Source organism: Cryptomeria japonica, chromosome 1 (assembly GCF_030272615.1).
Source record: "Cryptomeria japonica chromosome 1, Sugi_1.0, whole genome shotgun sequence".
NCBI lineage: Eukaryota > Viridiplantae > Streptophyta > Pinopsida > Cupressales > Cupressaceae > Cryptomeria > Cryptomeria japonica.
Window position 1 is genome coordinate 303,371,141 of NC_081405.1, and position 24,495 is coordinate 303,395,635.

At 36.5% G+C, this 24,495-nt stretch overlaps 1 protein-coding gene across 1 annotated transcript in view; it reads right to left on the reverse strand.

Moving 5' to 3' along the window:
* Positions 1-24,495, reverse strand: part of LOC131026893 (kinesin-like protein KIN-13A) — a 92,523-nt gene that overhangs the window by 10,666 nt on the left and 57,362 nt on the right. Inside the window, exons 8-12 of the mRNA XM_057956896.2 lie at positions 14,532-14,834; positions 14,212-14,430; positions 13,513-14,080; positions 13,208-13,273; positions 12,503-12,708 (exon numbers count right to left, since the gene is read on the reverse strand). Coding sequence (XP_057812879.2) covers positions 12,529-12,708; positions 13,208-13,273; positions 13,513-14,080; positions 14,212-14,430; positions 14,532-14,834 — 1,336 coding nt within the window. The 3' untranslated portion in view covers positions 12,503-12,528. The remainder of the gene's footprint in view (positions 1-12,502; positions 12,709-13,207; positions 13,274-13,512; positions 14,081-14,211; positions 14,431-14,531; positions 14,835-24,495) is intronic.

The following is a 24,495-nucleotide window of genomic DNA, read 5'->3' on the forward strand; positions in this document are numbered from 1 at the left end:
ATGATTTCTCTAGGAAAACTTGGATCTACTTCTTGAAATCTAAAGAATCTGATGAAGTCTTAAGTAAATTTAAGGAGTTTAAAGCATTAACTGAAAACTTCTCTGGTAAAAGAATCAAATGTTTAAGATCTGACAATGGAGGTGAGTACACCTCCGGTAGCTTTCATGATTTTTGTGTTGAGTCAGGAATTAAGAGAGAGTTTTGTGTTCCATACAATCCTCAACAAAATGGTGTTGCTGAAAGAAAGAATAGGACCATTGTGGAGGCTGCAAAGGCTATGATCCACGATCAAGACTTGCAGACCTTCCTATGGGCTGAGGCTTATAGAACAGCAGTATACATCCAGAACGGATGTCCTCATCGTGCTCTAAAGAACATGACCCCGGAAGAAGCCTTCACAGGATCCAAACCAGACATTAGTCACCTCAGAATCTTTGGAAGTCCCGTCTATGTTCATGTGCCCAAGGAAAAACGATCAAAGTTGGAACCCTTCGGAAAGAAAGGCATGCTAGTCGGATACAGTGAATCCTCCAAGGCATTCAGGATTTACATCCCAGGTCAAAGGTACGTTGAGGTAAGTAGGGATGTTAAATTTGAAGAAGACATTGCTTTTAAGAAATCGAAAGGTTCTTGTGTTATTGATGAATCTAATGATAATCAAAATATAGACGTTGATACTAACCCTGAGATTCAGAGGGAGCAAGTTGAACCTCCACCTCAAGACAATCATGATGATCCTCCAGAACCCATGAATCCCACTAATATTCCTAGTGACATTGTCGTTACCAAAAAGAGGCCTCTCTGGGTAAGAAACACCATTCAAGAAGCTGAGAGATTTGCTGCTCCAAGTGGCACCTTCCGTGAAACTAAGAGACCTCAGGTATTTTCCAACTACGTTTCTTTAATGTGTGATCTCATTGAAACTGAACCTTGCAATGTTGAAGAAGCCTTAAGTCATCATGCCTGAAAACTTGCTATGGATGAAGAATATCAGTCAATCATCAAGAATGATGTGTGGGACCTTGTGCCCAGACCCAAAGGTAAATCTGTTGTTTCATCTAAATGGTTATTTAAAATTAAACATAATGTTGATGGTAGTATTGAAAAATATAAGGCTAGATTTGTAGCGCATGGCTTTTCCCAAAAGGAAGGCATAGACTATGAAGAAACATTTGCTCCTGTTGCTAGATATACTTCCATTAGAACAATAATTGCTATTGCTGCCTCTAAGGGTTGGAAACTACATCAGATGGATGTTAAGACTGTCTTTCTCAATGGTGTCATTGAGGAAGAAGTCTATATTGAGCAACCTGAGGGATATGAGATTCAGGATAAATTAACCCATGTGTGCAGGTTAAAGAAAGCGTTGTATGGTCTTAAACAAGCTCCTCGTGCTTGGTATGAAAGAATTGATAAATACTTGCTAAGTCTAGGTTTTTGTAAAAATGATGTTGACCCTAACATTTACTTTAAAGTAGGCAATGATGAAATGCTAATTCTAGTTCTTTATGTGGATGACTTATTTCTTACTGGTAAAGATGGACTTATTATTAAATGCAAGAAAGAACTAGCTTCAGAATTTGAAATGAAAGATTTAGGTCTAATGCATTATTTCCTAGGTCTAGAAGTATGGCAAAGATCTAACGAAATCTTTCTAAGTCAAGGGAAGTATACTATTGACATTTTGAAAAGATTTAGAATGATGGATTGTAAACCAATGTCTACTCCTATGGAATCTAACTTAAAGAAGTTAAGTATTTCTGCAGCTAACTCTAATTTTGCAGATCCATCCGAGTACCGACAGTTGATTGGATCTCTGATGTATCTAGTCAAGACTAGACCAGACATATGTTTTGTTGTGAATGCTCTCAGTCAGTTCATGAGCCTACCCAAGCATGTTCACCTGGTTGCTGCCAAGCATATCCTAAGATATTTGCGAGGCACTATTGGTTTTGGGCTGAAGTACCCACTTAACACTCCAATAACCTTGGAAGGTTATTCTGATGCAGACTGGGCTGGAAGCGTCAAAGACAAGAAAAGTACCTCTGGTATTTGCTTTAGCTTGGGTTCTGCTGTGATCTCTTGGGCTTGCAGAAAACAATCCTCAGTGGCATTGAGCACTGCTGAAGCTGAGTATATTGCTGCAAGTGTAGCTTCCAGAGAAGCAGTATGGCTTCGTAAGCTTCTTGCTGGACTGTTTGGTCAGCCATGGGATCCCACGGTCATTCGCTGTGATAACCAGAGTTGTATTAAAATGTCTAACAATCTAGTGTTTCATGACAGGTCAAAACATGTGGAAACTCATTTTCATTATATTCGGGACATGGTACAAAGAGGTGCCATTCAGCTAAAGTATGTCAGCACTGATGAGCAAGTTGCGGATATTCTTACCAAGCCTCTAGCAAAAGTGAAGTTTGTGTACTTCAGGGATAGACTTGGTATTGTGGAAAATGAATCTCCAATTGAGAGGGAGTCTCTAGTGCAGTGATACCTTGTATTGTATAAATCCACCCTCTGCGGGAAATGTAAGGTGGTAATGTAAACTTCTCACGGAGAAGCATAAACCATCCTCTGCGGGCAATGTAAGATGGTGTTGTAAATGTTAACCACCCTCTGCGGGCAATGTAAGGTGGTATTGTAAACTTCTCAGGGAGAAGTGTGATTATTAACCATCCTCTGCGGGCAATGTAAGATGGTATTGTAAATGTTAACCACCCTCTGCGAGCAATGTAAGGTGGTATTGTAAACTTCTCAAGGAGAAGTATAAACTTAAAAACCATCCTCTGCGAGCAATGTAAGATGGTATTGTAACCTATGACCATCCTCTGCAGGCAATGTAAGATGGTAAGCAAAGGATCCTCTCCACCCTCTGTGAGCAATGCAAGGTGGATCCAGTCTATGCTTGTGTGCAAGCTGGAAGATTATGATTATGATTCTATTCCCTAATTAAGAGGGAGTGTTGGTTGTAATTAGGGCCAGCGGATTCCTATTGCCTTAGGCAACATTGGAATCCGCCCCCCCTTTATATAGGGCTAGGCCCATCACCACTCGGCACTTAAAGTTGCTCACCACACACTAATATAAAACGCCTCCTTGATAGGGCCGACCCCATTAAGGCAAATTAATGGAAAGCAATAAAATAGTTTAAAGGTTAAAGGAGGCCGACATGATTAGGGATCTATTTGTCACCTATAAATGCATCACCTTCCTCTCATTCAAATTAATCAAGTTTCATGCAAGTAAAACAATCCTTGGTGAACAGCGAACTTTATCAAAGTCTTTTATAGAGGCAGCGAACTTCATAAGGATTGAAACCAGCAAATAGCGAACCTCACATGTTGTAGAAGATCCAAATAGGAGGGTGCGAACTTGATCTAACAGCAGCAGATCTTACCTTGAAGCCAGCGAACTCTCTTAGAGACAGCAGATCATCATACAAAATTGAAGACTCCAATAAAAGGGCTGTAATCATATAAGGAGGACTATAACCTAATTATTCCTCCCTCATGGTGACTGTAAAAGCAGATAAGTGTATAACTTCCTATTGAATTCTAAATCATAAATCAGATCTGAGGATCCTTTGGCTGGGTTTTTCCTCCTAGGAGGTTTTCCCAAGGTAACTGTGCATTGTCTTTAGTTTTTCATTTCCTTTATTATGCCTAAAGTCTGAAAACTAATTAGTTAATTAATCTAAATCTAATTTTCTGAGTTTTATGCAATCTGAAAGTACTAAAATTAACATTCTGTAGGGTAGTTGGTAGATAGAATGACCATTAAGGGAGGGTATGAATATTTAATTATATTTTAGTCACCTATATTTAGTTCCTTGTTTAATGGTCATTTAGTTTTTTAGTTAATTAGCTTTTAAGCTTTATTTAGCATTTAGCTTTTTCTTTCTAGTTAATTAGCTTTTAAGCTTTATTTAGCGTTTAGCTTTTTGGTAGTTCACTTTCAACGACTTGTTCTTAATTTAGAACGTCGTCTTGTAATCTCTATATATACGCTTGTATATTGTTGAATAGATCATCCGATTATTGAATCATTCATTCAATTTATTTTTCAGTATCACCATTGCAAGAAAACTGTCTCAACAAAAATAAATACTATAAGAAAGGATTTAGATGTCAACAAAATAAACAAATACCTAGAATCTTGTATTTGCAAAGAAGTTTCAAACATGAATTATCAAACAGAATGGTATTTTCTCCCAGTCGATAATATGAGGACTATTATTATGCTACACAGTTCAAAAACTCAAACATCACAAGAACTTGACAGGTCTCAAAATTAACTTGGACACAGGACTCGAGAAAAACTTGACAAAGTTTCCGAACATCAAAAAACATAGAAATCTGTATAAATTAATAATAAAAAAAATATGCAATATTTAAATAAGGGACCTCTCCCTTTTTCACCCATCTGAAATGCCTGTTGTGAAACTTCCAACCCTTCAACAGCAACTTTTTGAGGAGTAAGATCAGCAAAGGTCGGTTTAACACCTGCTAACTTAGAAGCAATAATGGGAGTCCAAGAGCCACAACTTGGAATTCCATATATATATATATATATATAGTTAATTTTAAATATTTTTAATCTCTAATTGTATTATATCAAAGTTTTAAAACTCGGACTCAGCAGCTCAAAATAGGACTCGGACTTGAGACTTAGCAAAAAAATCTGCAGTTTTACCAAAAAAAAAAAAAAAAAAAAAAAATGAATGCATTTAGAGAACGTAAAAGTCTAATTTGATTTTCAATTTGTCATAATTCAAACATTGCACGTGTCATACGATCTTCAAACACTCTATTAGAAATTTCATAATTCATACTCCATAACTAGTGGAGGTTTGGGAGTGACTATAAAATTCCCTACTAGGTTTATCCAAGTTTTCACATTTTTCTCTATCCCCTCTCTCTACCTATTGTTGAAAAATTGTCATTGATGTAAAAAGGATTTGTTCTTGTCATTAATGTCAAAAAGTATGGACAAGATTGTTAGAGCAAATTGTCATTGATATCAAAGATGTTTAATTGAGATTATTGGATTACATGTCATCAATGTCAAAGGAAAAATGAGGTATATCTGATTAAAAGACTACATACCATCAGGAGAAGATACTTTAAAGAAAGCAATCAAGATAAGGAACCAAAACCATATAAGACGAAGTAGCACACGAGAATAAGACAAAACAAAACAAAAAAGAGAAAAGAGAAAAGAGAAATGTTAAAAAAAAAGATATGACAATATTTATAGGGCCCACCTCCTTATGCTAGAGCCCCCACTAAAAGACAAATGTCATCCTACGTAAAAGAATAATAAGGAAGTGACTTGTATGGTCACAAGAAGGCAATGATTTATATCTACAGCCCGGATTATTATATGCAGTGATTACTGTTGATGTGTTTTTATGGACATGTGAACGCAGAATAAAATACCCAAAAGTATCTTATCCTCTCTTGAACAAAGTTACTCAAATGCTGAAGATTAGCTTAAGGATCACTTGAGATAACTCCAAGGTTCTAGTATGTCGGGTCACAACGTATGGATAAGCTCAATGGTTTGATGTGATTATGCTGGAATCACGAGGGGACTTGCGTTAAATTGTTGAATGCTTGAATTGTTGGAACTTGATCATCTGATGTTGCAATCTTGTGATGCTTTTTTATCCTAAACTATGAAGAGTTGAGAGAGTCTATTCTAAGACCTAGAATGCAAGAAGATAGGTGAATGATTCAATGGAATCCTACTAAGCGAGGTCTCACCATCGAATTGAACAATTTGACACAAGCTCAGTGCAATCTTCTAAGGGCATTTCAATGATGTTCAAATCATTATCATCAAACATTGATCACCATTCAAGTCAAAGAATAAACAATGGACGCATAATAATTTGAAGTTAAGCTCATATCACTCAAGTTGTCCACGCAAGGCGCACTTACAATCAGCAAGAGGCTAGTGGTATGGACTAAACGGATTCCACATAAACGCATTCAACAATTTCCTCCAACCAATCTAATCAACATGAAAATAAATTGAGGTCCATGGGGTTGAGCTTAACTGCTTAAAACACTGGGTTCTCACTGTGGAGGCCCAAGATCAATTCCCAATAGGGACATCTAAAGTGGAATTCTAAGTTGTGACTCTTGGCCTTCCATAATGGGGAAGGTCTTGGGTCAATCTAATCAAAAACATAATAATAATAATAAAAATAATAATTCAAAATATTGCGGCTACGCCTATTACCTACCAAAAAAAAAAAAAAAAAAATGAAAATAAATTGAGTAGTAAAGACTATGCAAGTTGTTGAAGCAACAAATCAAATTCACCATAACTTCAATGAAATCAATTGTTCTTTACAACAAGATTTGGCTACAATCTTTGCCTTCTCCTAATCTAACTTCAACTCTAATCTAGCTACCATCTTAGCTCTATTCACTATTCACTACTCTATTTGCTAATTCACCTGCTACTAACTATTAACCTTTACAAATGAAGAGCTTGAGCCTTTTATAATGCTCCCAATACAATTCAATGGCTCAAATCAGTTTGGGATCAATGGCCAAGATTTTACAAAGAAAACCCTAATTAGGGTTTGTTACAACAAAATCAATTTAGGGTTTGTTACAACAAAATCAATTTAGGGTTTGTTACAACAAAATCAATTTTGGCCAATGAAATAATTACAACATTTTGACATGACCAATAGATAATAAGAATAGGTGCCTCGAAGTTTGCGCCTTCATATGATGACCATGGTTCATTGAATCAAGACATGCTGATGTGGAACTTCTTTGATTGGAGTGGCGACTGGGATGACAACTACGACACCACTTCAACTTGCACTTGTAAACTTAGTTCATCAAGATGAAGGGATGTTGAGAAATGTCTCTTGATATTCAACCGTTCAAGCTTGCTCAAAGTAGTGGTGATGGGAAACATTGAGGTAGATGAGTCCTTCCTTCATCCTCGCTCGCTTGCCTTGTGCTAACTGTATAACTTCTCCTTCGCACTCCTTTGATCTCTTCATGTCTCCATAGCGTGGTGAGAGTTGAGATTCTACCTTCCTTGATACCCTTGTGCTTGCTAATGAAGTTTTCTTCTTGAACTTACATGGCGACGAAGTCTTGCAATCTTCCCTGTCTAATTTTTTCAAGGTGCTTCTTTGCAATTTGCATCATCTTCCTTTCATATCTGCAAAACAAAACAAGTATGGCATCAAATACACATAATATATCATTGATAGTTCTTTTAACTTGATATATTCTTTGATTTTATGTGTTGTGCAGGTTTGGTAAGAGGATTTAGAGAAAATCCGCTCTCATGAAAAAAAACTTGAAGTTGTTTTTCGCTCCTAGAGAGGAGCACTTGAAGTTCGCTCCAACCCTGATGCTCATGAAGTTACCCTTAAACTTGTCTTTGAACTCGCTTTCATTCATTTCTCTTCACTCTATGGGTTCTAACATTGAGTCTTTCACCATTTATTGATGCAATCATGATAAACTGTCCTTAGGGAAGGCCTCTAGAGGAAATTCGCTCCAAATGGTGTGCATATAAAGTTTACTCCAATCACCTTGCTCATGAAGTAACCTTCTATCTTGCCTATTCATCTTTTTAACTCAAACTCACTCCTTCCAAGCATAAAATTGGTTGAAAGCAATGTTCTCATAAACAATCTTGCAAATTCACTCCCCTTGGCCTGAACATGAAGTTCGCTCTCCCTGTCTCGAACATGAAGTTTGCTCTCCCTCCCTTGAACATGAAGTTTTCTCCTCTATGTTGGAAGATGAAGTTCGCTCCTCTATGCTTAAACATGAAGTTCGCTTTCAACTCACAATTATATCAGCTCAAGGTAAATATTCTCACATCATCTCTTGGGCAAATGAAGGAAATTCGCTCTCATTTAGGAATGCATGAAGTAAAAATTCGCTCCATTACCTTTGCATATGAAGTTCGTTCTTGGAGGTCGCCACATGAAATTTGCTCCCAAACTCATTCTCATGAAGTTCACTCTCCATCCACAAGACATGAAGTTCGCTCTCCTAGGCTTGAACCTAAAGTCCGCTCCCCTATGTTGGAAGATGAAGTTCGCTCCTGTAGGCTTGAACATGAAGTTCGCTCCCCTACCTCAATTCCTGAAGTTCCCTCCTCCAGCTCAATTCATGAAGTTCGCTCCAATATGGGAGCACATGAAGTAACCTTCAAAATCACTCCTTCCAAGCATTAAATCGGTTGAAAGTTGTGTTCTCATAAACAATCTTGCAATTTCGCTCTTGATCACATGCACATGAAGTTCGCTTACTTAGCTTCCACATGAAGTTTGCTCCCCTATGGTTAAACATGAAGTTAAAACCAGAATGAACTCTCCCTTCATTACTTCATTGTTTCATCAATTCAATCCTTAGGTTTCTCAAACTTTCATACAAAAACATTTCAAATTTACCTCATGAAGGCCTAAAAGGGAAATTTGCTCCTATTAAAGAGCACATGAAGTGGAGTTCGCTCCAAACAAGGAGCACTTGAAGTGAATTTCAATTTCATTTTCCCAACTTCACTATGTCATAGCATGCTCAACATGAGGTTTTAGGCTGAATATTTGCTTTGTGAGAGAGACTCATGAAGTTAATTGAAATTTGACACTTAGTGTTTGCTCATTCTCCTTCATTCCATTCATTCAAGCTTGTTGAAACTAGGCTCATGGTACGTTCTAGGAACAATTTTGCTCTCAATTAGGGGCGTTTGAAGTGAATTTCACTCCTCAAGAGGGGCACTCAAAGTGGCCCTTACTAGCAATCTTTCTTCACTCCTTAGTTGAACTCATGATGGGCTTTACTTCTCATGTGATCTAGATGTTGCTGAAGGTTAACAAACTCGCTCACTTCACCTCTCACACAAGGCTATCCACCTGACTCCTGGCTTCTTGACCATCTATACCTCTTCAATGCAAAGGTTAATAGCTAAGGACTCTAACACTACCCTAAAAAGCAGGAAAAAAAGGGGGTCCCCATTTGCGATGGGGCAATGTGTGAATACCTCACAACATTTATAGGGCCCACCTCCTTGTGCTAGAGCCCCCACTAAAAGACAAATGTCATCCTACATAAAAGAATAACAAGGAAGTGACTTGTATGGTCACAAGAAGGCAGCGATTTATTTCTACAGCCTGGATTATTATATGCACCATTTACAATGATTTATATTGTTAATATATGTGCAGCAATCCTTGTATGAAATGCTGGGCATGATCGATCAAGGAATTCTTGCAGTGTGGTGATTTGTTTTGAACAAAAGTAGAGACTTAATAATCAATTCACATATATTAACATATGGCAGCTCCTCCTCATAAACAATTATGGTGCTTTAATAATTAGTTAGCCATTCATCAAGACAAATTATTGTCGAAGGCAATGAACTTCTAAAATGCAAGTCGGCGATTTAAAACAAGATAAAAATGGTATTAATTAATGTGTCAATGTGGCGATTTAAAAAAGGCAAGTGATTCAATAAAAGGAAAAGGTGTGTTTCAAACATAATAGCCAATCTGCAAGAGTTACCACCCAGCAATACATTAAGGAGTTAATACCTTATGCTTTAGTGGCAGCTTAGTTAATAAAAAGTTGCAGTTTACAGAAGAGTATATGAATTAAAGTGAAGGGGTGTAATTAATGTCCCCTCAAAGAAACATCTATTTCAAAATGTGTGACCTTTAGGAGTTAAAGTTATATAAAAAGATAGTATGAAGTGAATGTAGAGAAGAGTGGTGAGTGAAATGGTAATATCAATCAGACATATAGATTTGCATATGAAGACAGAAGAGAGATCAATGATGATAGAAGAGAAGTATATGCAGATATAGGAGGAGGACTATGCAGTGTTAATGCCAAGATAAAGAAGATTATCTTGCAGTCATAGATAAAGAGGTTGGGCAGATATGATAGAGTTATCTATTCTGATATTAAAAGGTCTTACAGATATAGAAGAAAAGATCGTACAGATAAGGAAGAAAGAATCATGACAGATTTTGAAAAGGAATATATGCAAATTTGTTATAGAAGGTATATGCAGTGGTGAAAAGAAATATATAGAGATTTGAAAGAAAGCATATGCAATTGTGAAAAGGGAGATATGCAGATTTGAGAAGATCGTAATGTCCATCGTCCGTTGAAGGAGCAACATTGAAGGTGATACTTTGTTGTGGAAGCTGGTGCTTCCTAAAGGAGAGGTTGGTGTCTCTTGCTAAGTTGGTGCTCAGTATTGGGGGTTGGTGCCTCTTGTAGATTGGTGTCTACATATTGTGGGAGTCGGTGCTTCCAGTGGGTTAGGGCCTACAAATTCAGAAGTGGGAGTTAGTGTTTCCAGTGGATTGGTGCTCACAAAGAAATTTAGGGGTTGGTGCCTACAAACATTGTAAAAGAAGAATTCTATAAAAATCATTAATTTATCGTGGTTTTTCCCATTAGGGTTTAAACATAAACATTGTGTTATTTTGTTCTTCTTATATGCATGATTGTTGAAAGTTAGTGAATAATGCTATTGTGATTGATAAGTTTAAATTGGTAAAATTTGTTGTTATTCTGATTCACCCCCATCCCCTCTCAGTATAACCTTGTGCTCTTCACCTCTTTCTATCTCAGTCTCTTCTCTCTCCCCCCAAATCCTATCTCTCTACATCTCTCTTCCTCAGCCCCTGACTCCCACAAGGGGTGCCACCCTCAACCTCGTTTTGGTGTTGCCCCCAAACCCCCATGAAACTACAAATCTAAGCAAGTAATAGGCCAATGGTGATTCATGATCATAAAAATCTACATAATACATATCCCTTTAGTTGCAAATATTTGCATGTTTCATTTACAGTGTTAGACGTGAGAAGCGAGATGTGGGGGTTTAGGGCTATGCCCCGGTTAAAAAAAAAAAAAAAAAATTGGATGATTGAAAATGGACGAGTTTGAACCAAAAGGAATTAGTTTTCTGTGTTTTAAGCTCCCAATCACACTCAGGTAGACCTGAGAGTCCTCCAAAAGTCTCCGAGTCCTTGCCCCAAACTCTCACAAGTACTTGCCAAAACTTGGATAACTCAACCACCTTTAGGACTCGCGAATCCCATGAAATTTTGCTGCAATATATGTACTATATGATTATTGATATATAATTTATCAAACAATACACACACATGCGTGTGTGTGCGTGTGTATATATATTAAAAAAATAAATGTAAATATATACCTCAAATATAGTTTTGGAATTTAAAATATTTTTAATTTAGAATTATATTATACAATTATTAATATAGTATATAACAGTTCAAATATTAAATTATATATTATATATATAATAAATACAAATGAAACTATATTCTTATTCCAACACACTTATTCTGATTCCTGTCAGAGTTTTTGATAAATATAAAATAAATATAAATGAAATGCTATGAGACAGTTAAAGTATTATTTTTCAATTCATAGTTTTCGTCTGAAACAAAGCAAGGTTCTTATTTGTAGTGCACACTGAGGTTACATTTAGGGTTTTTTATTTTCAGGAATAAAGAACGTTGTTTAGGGTTTTTCAAAGGGTCAAAAAGTCAGTGAAAATTGGGGACAATATTTCCAACCCTCATCAATTCTGCACCAGTTCTATGGAGACTGATAAAAATGACTCTTGTTGAAGAACAATCATCCAATGAAATCCTTATTGATGCTTCACCTTTTGCCTCCACATGTACTACTACATCTGTTGCTCATTCTGTTGCTTCTCTCTCAAAATCATCCAATTAAGGCCTTATTGATGCCTCACCTTTTGCCTCTGCATGTACCACTACATCTGTTGCTCATTATATTGCTTCCCTCTCAAATCTGCAATCTCATCTGCAGAAAACATAGATAGCAGTAACCGCAGCAGGGTTGAAGGGCAGTGCCCCACCTTATGCATCTCCTGTTGTAATATAGGATGGGGTCAAGGGGTAAAGCACCTACCACCAAGGCCAAATTAAGTCATAAATGAGACATTCAAAAAATTTGCATGTTTTCTGCCTGCTGCCTTTTTCTGCCAGCACGCATGTTTTCTGCATAAAGTCACCAGAGCTCATGACTTTTGCAGTAGGTTACTCAGCTGCAACTCACCCACAAGTTTTTAAGTGAGTGACTAGCTCACCAGTTTTCCCTCATAAGCTCTCATGAGTAAGTAACTTGCCAAGTTTTAGAATTATTATATCATGGAACGTATCTCAAAATAAATAATGTTTACTTAGCAAAATTGTATAGCAAATGCTCAGTCTACATGTTTGACTTTGAATTTGTAATATATAAATAGTTGTACATTCTTAACTCTTAAGGAGAATGATATAAATTCAGATTACCACAACCAACAAATATATGTTTAGGAAATCCCAGGAGAATCTGTTCAAGCAAATATATGCATGCCTGATTGATGCCAACCTTAGAAAATCCTTCAAAACAATTTGATATTAAGGGGAAAAAACTGCCACTATACAAAATGGTATCTACTAACCTGCAACCAGCAGCTTGAACTTCAAACTAATGCATTTCCCTTCTGCTAAAAATCTCATGCTCCTTCATCTTCTGCTGAAACCTTGCAAGACAGGCTTGTAGGTTAACCAACCCAGTTGCTTTGCGTGAGAGAACTGAACTTAGTTGGGACACGTATCGATCTATACGGCTTCCAGGCTGATCCACTTCTGTGATAAGTTTCATTTCCTGATAAATGAACAAAGGAAAGGAACTCTTCAGTTCAACCAATACATTCAAAAATTCTTACAATCTCATTTGTCTTCTTGATGCAACTGTCTTCCAAAACAAGATGTAAATATATCATTGATCCTTGTATAAAGAAATATAGAGCACGTGTAAGCAAAATAGATCTAGAAAATACTGTTATGTAATGGTCAACAAGCAAGATTATTAAAATTAAGTGAATAATAGAAAACGAATATGATCAATAAAAAGCTTAAACAAAATTGCATCTACATCAATAAAGATCTTTCAAACAAAATGAAGAAAAAAAATGACGAGTAAATGAGTGGCAAGAGGAGAATTTTACAACAAAGTTACAAAGGAAAATGTTGACTAAACATTGTATTCATAAAGAGACATGTCTTATCTTTATTTACAATTAACAAAAGCATGATAATGAGCTCTCAAATTTCAGGCGAACAATACAGTATATCGATATTACATATGGATGCCAGAAGCTCACCTCCCGCACTAATTCCATTGTGTCTTCAATCTCCTTCCTGTGGGCAGCTACTAAAGCCTCCTCTTGCTTCAGTAAAATCATGATACAATATTAGTCTAGGCTTAGCGATGTCCAAATATTAATAATAGTCATCTTTCAATAGTATCATGCAGTATATCCATAATATTATCAAATATAGAATATTAAAACATAAAACAATAGACTAATGTCTCACAGTACAAGCACTGAAAGAAGATGCAATAAACTATCATATGTAAACATCAATTCTCATTACAAAAAATACCATAAGAGCAGATTTTGCATACCTCTAGTATTGCATTTATGTGCCCATCATATTCTGTTTCCTTTGGTCTTAGTGAAGCAGCATTTGATGCAGATTCATCAGTATATGATTGTTGTCGGCTATAAACCACATATGATGCATCAGGTTTGACATCCTCTTTTGATTGCCAGTACATCTGTTTCTCAGGTTTCTGTTCTCTAGATATCTTCCTACTAGTTGGAGAAAGCACATCATGCATATCATTGGATTTCACACCTACCAAGGATAATTTCTGACTGCCAGAAAACTTTTCTCTCAAGTTGGTTTTATCCTTTTCTAAAGAATTTGAAGTCATTCCAGTTTCAGTTCTGGTGTTAAGAGAGTAATTTGAAACTAAATTAGAGGAATGTGCATCAAGGTCTCCATTGTGACCATAAAATGATGGAATTTCAACTGTCTTTCTAATATTATATGCAGCTGATGACTCCTGATTATAATCAGAAGACTCCACAGAAGCCACAGGAGCAGACGGTGGTGAATCCTTTTGTGGAGGAGCTAAATTGCTTACAGTTTGATCTTTTTTATTGTTGCTCTTTGAAAGTCCTTTAACCCTGCAATACTCCAGACGGAGTCAGACATACAGAAGAACAAGAAATCTCAGCAAAGCGGCATAGAATCAAATTTCTATGAAATGACAGACTATGAACCTAGATGACAAGGTACCAAAAGACTGAACTCTCACCTGTCTGCATATCTTAGAGTATTGAGTGTATGTTCACAAGAACCTGCATTAGGAGAAATACATGAGATCATAACAGTCCGTGAGTCACCAACAAATGAATCGCGAAGAACCTCTGTTAGCTTGCTTCCACGAAAAGGAATGTGAATTTGATCATTATCAAGAGCCCGTATGCACTCTTTCAAAGCCAACAGGCTCTTATTAATCTCAGCTCCCTCCATCCTGCACAAACAAAAACAATTAATTGACAAATAATTGGTTTCAGAATTAAGTTATACCATGGAGATATATCAGACTAGGAAAGATAACTAAATAATGCTTGCCTTGTTTGCCTGTCATTGTCTGTAGTGTCAGCACCACGTTCACTTCCAGCAAGGTCAATAAAAGACATCTTCCCAACTGTTTTGGCCCCTTTCATCTCATTGCCACTACTGTGTTTTTTAATAACCAGTTGTAGTATGGCATGAGACCTAGAAGATTCCTCATTGGCACCAGTTGATCCAGTGCTTCGAGATGCATTTCCCTTTTCAATATAGTCCCTCACAACTTGTACATCTGAGACTTCAAATTCTTGCAAGCCAACAATACAGACTTGTTGCCGACCATCCTCCCTCATGCATAGTTTCCTTAAAAATTCAAACATTACATTAATTATCCCTCGTACTATTCCATAAAAATTTCAAAATATATACAGTTAAAATACAAATATTTCAATACTCTTAAAATAATTAAATTATTTAGGATAATACATTAAGTACTTGTTAAGTAAATAATAGAAAAGGTACATATTTATTCAATGCATTGTTACTTGAGTTACTAACTTTATTGGAACAAGAACCCCAAAAAAAATTGTTCTTATCGTCAAACATCTATGTGGGTGTTATTTGCTTGTATGTGAACAAACATCTATTTGGATGTTATTTGCTTGTATATCATAATTCATTTTACAATTAAAAAGGTGATGTAAAGAGGAAAAAAAAAATTCTTTCAAAGATTGTTGTCTTCTATTTGAATTCTTATCATTTGCCATCCAAAATGGATCGATTATAACTTAAAAACACTTCACATGTTCATATATGTCCATGTAAAATTTAAACCAGTTAAGTGGTTTATCTGACCCTTAAACCACTTAAATACGTGTACTGAACCTCTAACACAAGAAGACTATATATCCATATTGCAAGTAACCATACTGCATTGAAAAACTATGTTGCCAATTTGGGTTCGGGTTCGAGTTCGTGGATCTGGTTCACCAGTTCAGCTAAATTCTTTTGGGGAGTTTGGGTTCATTAGTACAAAAAACATGTAAAAATCATATATATCATATTAGAATATAAATATATTAAAAATTAATATAAATACTAAAATATATTCAATTTAGTAGAATCTAAATTAAATATTTTAAAATATTAGACTTTAGCATAATAAAATTAAAACCCGACTGCATACTCCACATTTCATCCACCCAACTCGTACTCCGCGACAGGCGATATTTTCTATCAATTTGTCTTTCCCATCTCAGTGAATACCTTGCAGAGATTTTCTATGAATATTTGCAAAACCTGCAGGCGAAGTTGACCCAGATCTTGATGAAATAGTAATACATGTATTTCAAATGGCTGCTACAATGCTACTTCTGAATTAATGACTTCCATTCCTTGATGGATTGCTGTTGAATGATTGATATTTGTATAATTGATCGATTCAATAAGTTCCTCTGACTGAATGATTTTAGGTATTGGTGAGTGATGATTAAGTGATTGTTGATTAGATGATGCAATGAATGATGATGCAATGAATGCTAGTTTGGTATACTGGCGAATGGTGATTGAATGAATACTGATTTGATAGAGTAACGATTTGCTGTTTGCTTGCTTGCTTGATTTGATAATTGACGATGATAGCTTGATGGATTCATTACTGATGACTTATAAGCAATCCCTGAATGCTTGGAATTATTTCTCCTTTATACTTCATTAGTGAAAGAGTCACCACCTTTCATAAAAATTGAGTCACCAGTCTTCACAGCTGCCCTTGAGAATAATAAATTATTTTCCAAATTGATCTCCATTGGATGTCCTCCTCAAATGAAACCTTCTTCCCTTCATATCTTCCAATGTGAGGGAGATGTCAGAACTCTTCGTCATGTCTGCCCTTTGCAAGGTCACAACCTTTCACAATTGCCACCCTTTGAAAGAGTACAACCTTTCATAATATCTGCCCTTTCAAATAGTCACTTCCTTATTTTCTTCTCATTCCTTTCTTCTTTCATTAATCCTTCCTTTATAAATATCCTCCATTCTTTCTTCCATGATTGCTCAATTTATGACTCAATGTTGATGATCCATAGATGTACTTCTCAAATTAAATAATATCCCTTTTACATCCCATGTTGGAGTGAGTCACAACTCTTCATTTATGCCTTTTGACCATTCATTAAACTTTAATAAATTTTAATTACATTATATTATTATCTGTTATTAAATCCCATTTCCGAAAAGGGGGCATTACAAAGAAAATAGCACATTTCCCTATCAGACAGTTTGAAGAGGCATAAGAACATTCACTTGATTATTTGTCCAAATTTCAGTCATTACTGCATCATTACTGCGCCATTCCTGCACCATATGAAAGATTTCCTAGCCCTTTGTTCATTAATTTTTAGGGGAGATTTGAAAGGAAGATGATGAAAGTCTGATTTCTTCACAAATAAATCATTCTTCCTTGTTACAAAAAATGCAATGGCCCAGGGCTGTTGCAGGTTTGAACAGCCTGCAAGCCATTCACAATACAAATGACCATATGATCAGCCACAGAGAGTTGTTTGACCTATTCCTACAATGTTTTCTGTGACTACATGTCACATTTTTTTCCAATCTCATTTTTTCACCCTTCCACAGAACTGCTACTATCGTACAACCATCCCATAGCATCACAGCAACTAAGCACCTATGATACCATTAGCCACATGTTGACAGGGGTGCTGCAATGCATGGAAAACCGACCATTTATTCTCCATCAACTAATGTGGAAAAGCTAACAGCAGCTCCAATATAGAGTGCCCTAGCGTCTCTTTTGAGTGCACAGTTTTCCATGTGGTATGTGGGCACAGTAGTTGTGGTCAAAGACCAAGTTGTAGCAATGATTGACGCTTCTGAAGCTCAATTTGTTTCGATTCTCCTACTCGCTCCATTCATTGGACTAGCTGTATTCACATTTTTTAGAACAAAATATATTTTTTGATTAAATTTTCAATTTTAAAACAGTTTTGGCAAAAACCTAACTTGCTGGTTCAGGTTTGGGTTTGGGTGCAGGTCTGGGTTTGAAGTTTGGGTTCACAATACAGCAGATTTTTTTCCCTGGTTTGGTCTCAGATATGGGTTCAAAGTTATAATACTAAGGATATATTATATCATGACATAAATATATAATATTAATAATAAATAAAAAGTTAAAACATAATATAATAAATAACATTAAAAAGTTAAAAATATACTAAAAAAATAATAGAGTACTTAAGTATAGATTCACTTTAAAGGGCAAATAAAAAGTTAAAACATAATATAGTAAATAGCATTATAAAGTTTAAAATATACTAAAAAAATAATAGAGTACTTAAGTAAAGATTCACTTCAAAGGGCTTCAAGGGCATTTACAGGCGCACAAATAAACTTAAAAAAGAATCATTCGATGGCTGCAAAGTTTTTCTATTTTTTCTATTTTATTTTAGTGGACCAAAGAACAAACCATAGGAGTGTTTAATTTTTTTGTTGACCAAACCCTATGTGTTTTTGTAAAAAAAAATTGTTTTATAATATCCATTTGTTATTTCTGGGTTTGATTGTGTATGAGATTTTTACATTAAATCCTCAAATAACAAATGAATATTTGCATGGATTGTGGAAGTCTACTAGCATTAATTGTTTTATAATTGCAAACCCTACATTTTTTTATATCAGTTTAATTACAGACTGTAAATACTAAATTTATAAATTGTCTTTATCACAATGTCTGGAACCCCAACTAGAAGGGACACTTGTTTTCATTGCAAACAAACTATGCTTGGGGATGGTATTATCAAATTAAAATACCATCTTAAACACTACCATGCTGAGATGCTATACCATGTCCATATGTGCATGATGATTTTATGAGTGAAGTACAAGTTCAATTTAAAACCATTGAGCAGCAAAAAGAACTAAAAAATAGGCAAAGAGAGGAGATGACAACCATTGGTGGAACTAGATAGTCTTCTTCCATTCCTCCATTTCATCCATCTTTCGGTACAAGTAGTTGTAGTGGCAATGTTAGCATTGGACCTAGAGCTCGTGCATCCAGATTAGATTCATACATTTTGCCACGCAGTACTTTGGGTTCTCAACTGTCACTTGAGAGCATGGGTCTGAACAAAGACAATCATGATACAACTAAAATTACAATTGGAAACATTCAGTTCTATAGCACCGTTGAAGTGTTCCACGGGGATGCATCCCTGCCCCCAAAAAAGCCCTGCATCCCCTATAGGGAGACGTTTCCGACCACTTCCGCCACCTCTGTCAGGGATGTCGCTAGGCCACTTCCTATATGGCATATCCCATTACATACTAATTGCAACCTTTAACTTCATGAAAGCTAGTTGGCCTTTCATGGGAGACTCACAGAGATGTTATATTGCAGATTTTGCCTTAAAAGATTTCAATTCCTTTGTGAAGCTTTGGAGGGAATCTTGTCTGAGGTGGGTGGGGAGACTGAGGTGCAAGTAGTTACAGATAAAGCAGCAAATTATGTTGCTGCAGGTAGAATACCCATGGATAGGCACCCATCATTATTATGAACTCTGTGCTACTCATTGCCTTGACCTCATATTGGAGGATCTTGGCAAGATTCCATAATCAAAAGCGTGTGTGGAGACAGCCAAAAATAGGCATCCATCATTATTTTGGACTCCTTGTGCTGCTCAGTCTTCTTGTAATGATATTTGTCAATTGCTCAATCTGTATTTTGCTCTTTGATTTTGAGCTGGTTCTTGGCTCCTATTCTTTCCTGAGATTTGTTTCAATGTTAATTGTTTTGAAATTTTAGATGGTATTTATGTTTTTTAAATATATAATTATTTTAATAGTATTGTAGGCCATGGCATGTTCTTTTTTTGGTTTGTAGACCAAGGGGTTTCTGTAAACACAAACCATTACAACCCCCTTGCTACTACTGTAGTTAAGCCTCCTAGCATAGCTATGATGTGGGCAAAAGAACAAGATATGATTCCGAGCAAGGACATTTTCCAAGAGAAGTTAATAACAGTTTAGCTACTTTATATATAGTGGCAAACAGGGCAGGCTTGTTGCCATATTTATTTTGGGAATCCAAATTGACTTGACCTGCTACCTACTGATTGTGTAGGTAGGTTGATGTGTGAACCATTTTCCTCATAGGGAGAGGATGAAAAGGGGGAACTCATAAGCACCACTTTTCCTATGGCACATAAGCACCCTGATTGATTTGCTTAGGTGCCAATTTCCTCAAACGGTGAAGAGGAAAAGGAGGGAGAACTTGTAAGCACCACTTTTCCCATGGCACATAAGAACCAACAACAATTGATCAACTTCAGATCAATTATGTGTGCTTCTAACAATAGTTGTGAGAGGATAGTGAGATATTTTCTTTCATACTAAGAAAGAAATCTGTTTCTCCTGTGGAATCTCACAAACAATGTATCTCGTCACATAAACATTGCAAGCTGTCCTTTCTCATTTCTGGTCACTACATATGTCCTCCAGGATTTCATGCTGCTTCACTACCAAGGACATCATCTTCATCAAGCCCTCCTTTCAGATTGACTGGTCAATAGATTCCATATAAGCTATCTAAGAGAATGGAAAATGAAGAGCATGAGCATCATTCTAATGGTGACCACACACATCATGTTATGTTATCTTCAAGTGAATGAAATCACTAAATCGTATTTGTGAATTCTCTTCTAGGGCCTCCTACCTTTATCTACAGTTTGAACAGAATTGTTCTCATAAACTAACATAAAGCCAATGATGTGTGCACCCAAAACTTATAGACCAAATATTTGGCTTATACATCAAACCTGTATTACAGCATTGATGTCATCTGACATCTTATAGTTTTTGTGATTATTTATAGTTTATACTCATTGCCCTCTTTAACCCCTCCATTATTTATACTTTTTGGAATGTACGAGAGTTTTTATTTCTTTACTCAGAATTGGTCATGTCCCCTACACTTCAGCGCTATGATGTCATTTGTTTTAAATAATAAAAGTGTATTTAAACACTATTATAATAATAATAATAATAATTTAAATATATTAATGAAGTAATAATATTAATAATTTTAAATAACAATAACGTTTGCTTTGGTGCCAAAGGAAATTCCATTTCACATAAGGTTGGCTCGTTTTGAATATATTCAAAAAAAGTATATAAGCAGCACTGAAGTTTCATTTTTTCTATCATGATATATTGCTCACATCTTGATGATTCATACCTGTCACACTTGGGACAAAACCCTCAAGAGGTGATCAACACCAGGTTGGATGAAAACCCAACTCTAGTGTTTGCTGTGAGCTATTTCCATGCAGGGGATAGCTTTGAATCTAATACTGAGTTTTGGCATATCTACACGTCTGGATAGCGGCATGGAGGAAGAAGGGAGAACACAATCATTTTCACCTCACCATCCAGGTCAAAATATTATATATTTTTCAGTAAGAGTTGTGATCTTAAGTGGTATACTCCTCTAGATGCTGAGAGGGGTCATATTAGGGCATCAACCTCCATCTGGTCTGAGCACAAGCTGCTGCCAGTACATATCCTTCACTAGGTGCTCAGGAGTCCACAACAGTGATAAGGGTTACTGGGTGTCTTTGACACCATCAATCACCCGCATAACCTGAGCCACCTGGGAGTACCATGTTTGCATTCAACACACAAGATACAAGGGACCTGGGCTGCCACATACAGATCAAACTAATTTCCAGGCCAAGAGCATTATCCACATCCATGCAAGTGTTCATTATTATCTTGTGATTGTCATTGTGTTTCAAGGGTTAACTAACAGACACCAGTCCTGAATCAAACAGCAAGAATTACTTGTGATCTGGGTAAAGATTAAGACTATCATACTGCAAATTCAATTTGAGCAATTGAGATCGTTGGGCAAACTGTAATGTACTGTTTTGGGATTACCCTAGAATTTGCCCTAAAATCACAAGTTCAATTAAAAAAGAGGGGCGATATAGTTAGAATTTTAACTTTACCAATGAATATGTCTTTAGCAATATAAAACCCTTTGAATAGGTCTTGCAATCATGATAGGTAACTTATAATTCTTTCTATATTTCAATAAGGATTTGGGTAACATATAAATGCATATATATTATTAATTATTTCAATCTATTTGAATGAATCATTTAAGAAGACAAAATCAATAGTTTCATTCCCATAATCCATATTAATAGGGGTTGGAGAAGAACCATGTTAGGGTGCCCTAACTTCACCATGACTAAGCCCAACAGCGCGGAGTATCCATACTCAACCCAATTGGCAGGATCTCTTGTCCATCCAGCATGAGGTGGGTTACTTTATAGGGGAAGATGCACCTGCTCCCCTAATCATTACTCCTCAATAAGACAGCCTAACTTCACCATGACTAAGCCCAAGAGCACAAATTATCCATACGCGACCTCTTGGCCCCAAGTGGCAGGAACTCTTGTCCATCCAGCATGAGGTGGGATACTGTTGACGTGTATTTTATACACAATCATACACAGAATAAAATACCAATAGGCATCTTATCCTCTCTTGAGAAAATAGTCTCTAACTGCTGAAGATCTGCAAAAAGGATCAGTTAGGTGGACTCCAAGGTTCTTTTAGTGGTATGATGTGATTTGCTGTTTCCTCCAAGGGGTCTTACGCATTCTAAAGCTCGAAGATTTTACTAAACTAAAGGAACTTTCAAAAAAAGCAAAAGGATAGGGTTTAAGAGGTCTAATCTAGCCTAACCCTATGAATGACTTAGCATGGACGAGATTTGGCAAGACTCAACCAACTTCAATTTTGCCATAAGATAACAACTCAATTGAAATTAGTGCGATCTTCTAAGGTAATATAATGATGTTCAATGCATCAAAGACCAAGGACACTACTACGAAGGTACATATCCAAGACACAATGATAATTGAAGATTAAGGACTCAAAGTGTTCTCCAGTCGACCACGCAAGGCGTTCCTACAATCAGCAAGAAGCTAGTGGTTTGGATTGCGAATCCTACCAAATATCAAATCTCACACTTAGTCTTTCAAATTAACAACTACCTCGATTGAGCACGATTCAAGTGTATCAAACAACCATGAAGATAACTCAAGAAATTTGCAACAAAACACCATAACTTCAATATTTTATTGATTTCCAAGTCATCATGTACAACAATTGCTTGAATTTCTCTCTTCAAGACTCAATCTTGCTACAAAATAAAATTGCTTCTAGCTTTTATCTCTCTTCTCTATTACATCAACTATTACTATTTTCTGACTATTACTCTATTATCTATTACCCAATGAAATGAAAAATGGGGGTATAAATAGCATCCCCAGTTACAATGAAAGGTCCAGATTGAAAGTAAATCAACAGACAAGATCATGACACCTAAACCCTAATTAGGGTTTGTTACAAATGACCTCCTTTTTACTAAACAATATTAAATGCATAGCCAAATATTAAATTCAGCACAAAAACCTAGGAGGTATCAACCAATGAGAAATAAGATGTCATGTCATCTGTAACAACCTTTCATCTAGAATCTTATTCCCTTTCCAATTCTCTTTCTTAGCATATGCAATGAATTTTGTCACGATTCCTTCGATTTCTGTGATTGGAATCTCGGGAAGATTCTTGATACTCTCTTCTAAGTGGATGACCTGATCGAATGCATCTAGAAGAGTTGCGTCCCAAGTAGATTCAAGTTCCTTCGTTCTATCAATCAGGGGCATGGTGGCATACATCTGATCATACTGCTCATCTATAACATCTGCGTCCTTGCGAAAGATGATCTTGATTCTATCCTCAAATTCCTGCATATCCACATCTGTCTTGACCTCGATCCTTCTACCAAGAATGGTACGAAGTACCTCAAATACTCTGTCCTGGATCGGATTGATCACCTCCTCAACTTGACCACATCTAACACTGATGTCCTCGAAGAGAACACTCTTTATATGGAGTAAGGTTGACCACTGGAACAAACTGTGAGAATCACCTTCCAAGATCCTCTCCTGCGCTAAAATTCTTTTGGATGTATGTCTTATTACTTTCAAGACAGGGATGACAACGTCCTTGGTATGGGCAAATGCAGCTACTGTTGCCATCAATCTATGGATTATCTCAAGAACTTGGATAGCCTGATGAATAATCTTCGTCATCCTTGTAACAAACTCTATGGCCACTGTATGAGATCTATCCATCCAACTACATGTACGCTGGACCAGGTTCCTGAATCTTTCTGCTTCATTGATCGATTGAAGGGGCAATGCCTGCACTGGTGATCTAACTGGATCCTGACGTCCCAAAGGTTCATTGATGTGACTGAAATATGTCCTCCATGCACCGACCTCTCTCTCAAGCTTTCTATTCTTTTCCACTTCTTCTCTAAGCTTGTCCTTCAATGCCTCAAATGTGTCGGTGGCATCATCTAAAGTCTGCTCTGTTGTGGATGGTCCTAACTCAATAGTCTGTATATCATAATCCTCTGCTAGGATCTCACCCTCATATTTATCTGCTGCCGGTGTAGCTATCTGCAATTTCCTAGATCCAGTCTCATCTCGAATCATCTTGGACATCTTTGTAGCCGCCTTCTTCTCTGTTATCACATGTGAACGTCCAACAAGGCTCTCTAAATCAATTGCATTGTCCTCGTCCTCAACTACGATCACCTTAGTCAATCTTTCCTTCAACCAATCTGGGATATTCGATCTTGTCTCTTGAACTTGAATTTCTTTATGTACTATTTCTTCTTGTCTGGGAGGAGATGTTATTTCATTATCTTCTTCTAAATCATAGTCTTGGAGAGATCCATCTGATGAAACATGCTGTGCCTGTCCTTCCTCCTGCCTGTCATTCTGTACCATCGACTCCATGGACTCTTCCACTCGAATTGTTCTATCCTCAGGTCTGGAAGAAGTATCTGGTGTTTGATCTTTGTTGGCACCTTGCTTTTTCTTGGAAGGCTCTTTCTTTTCTGATCTTTCCTTTCTCTTCGAACCTC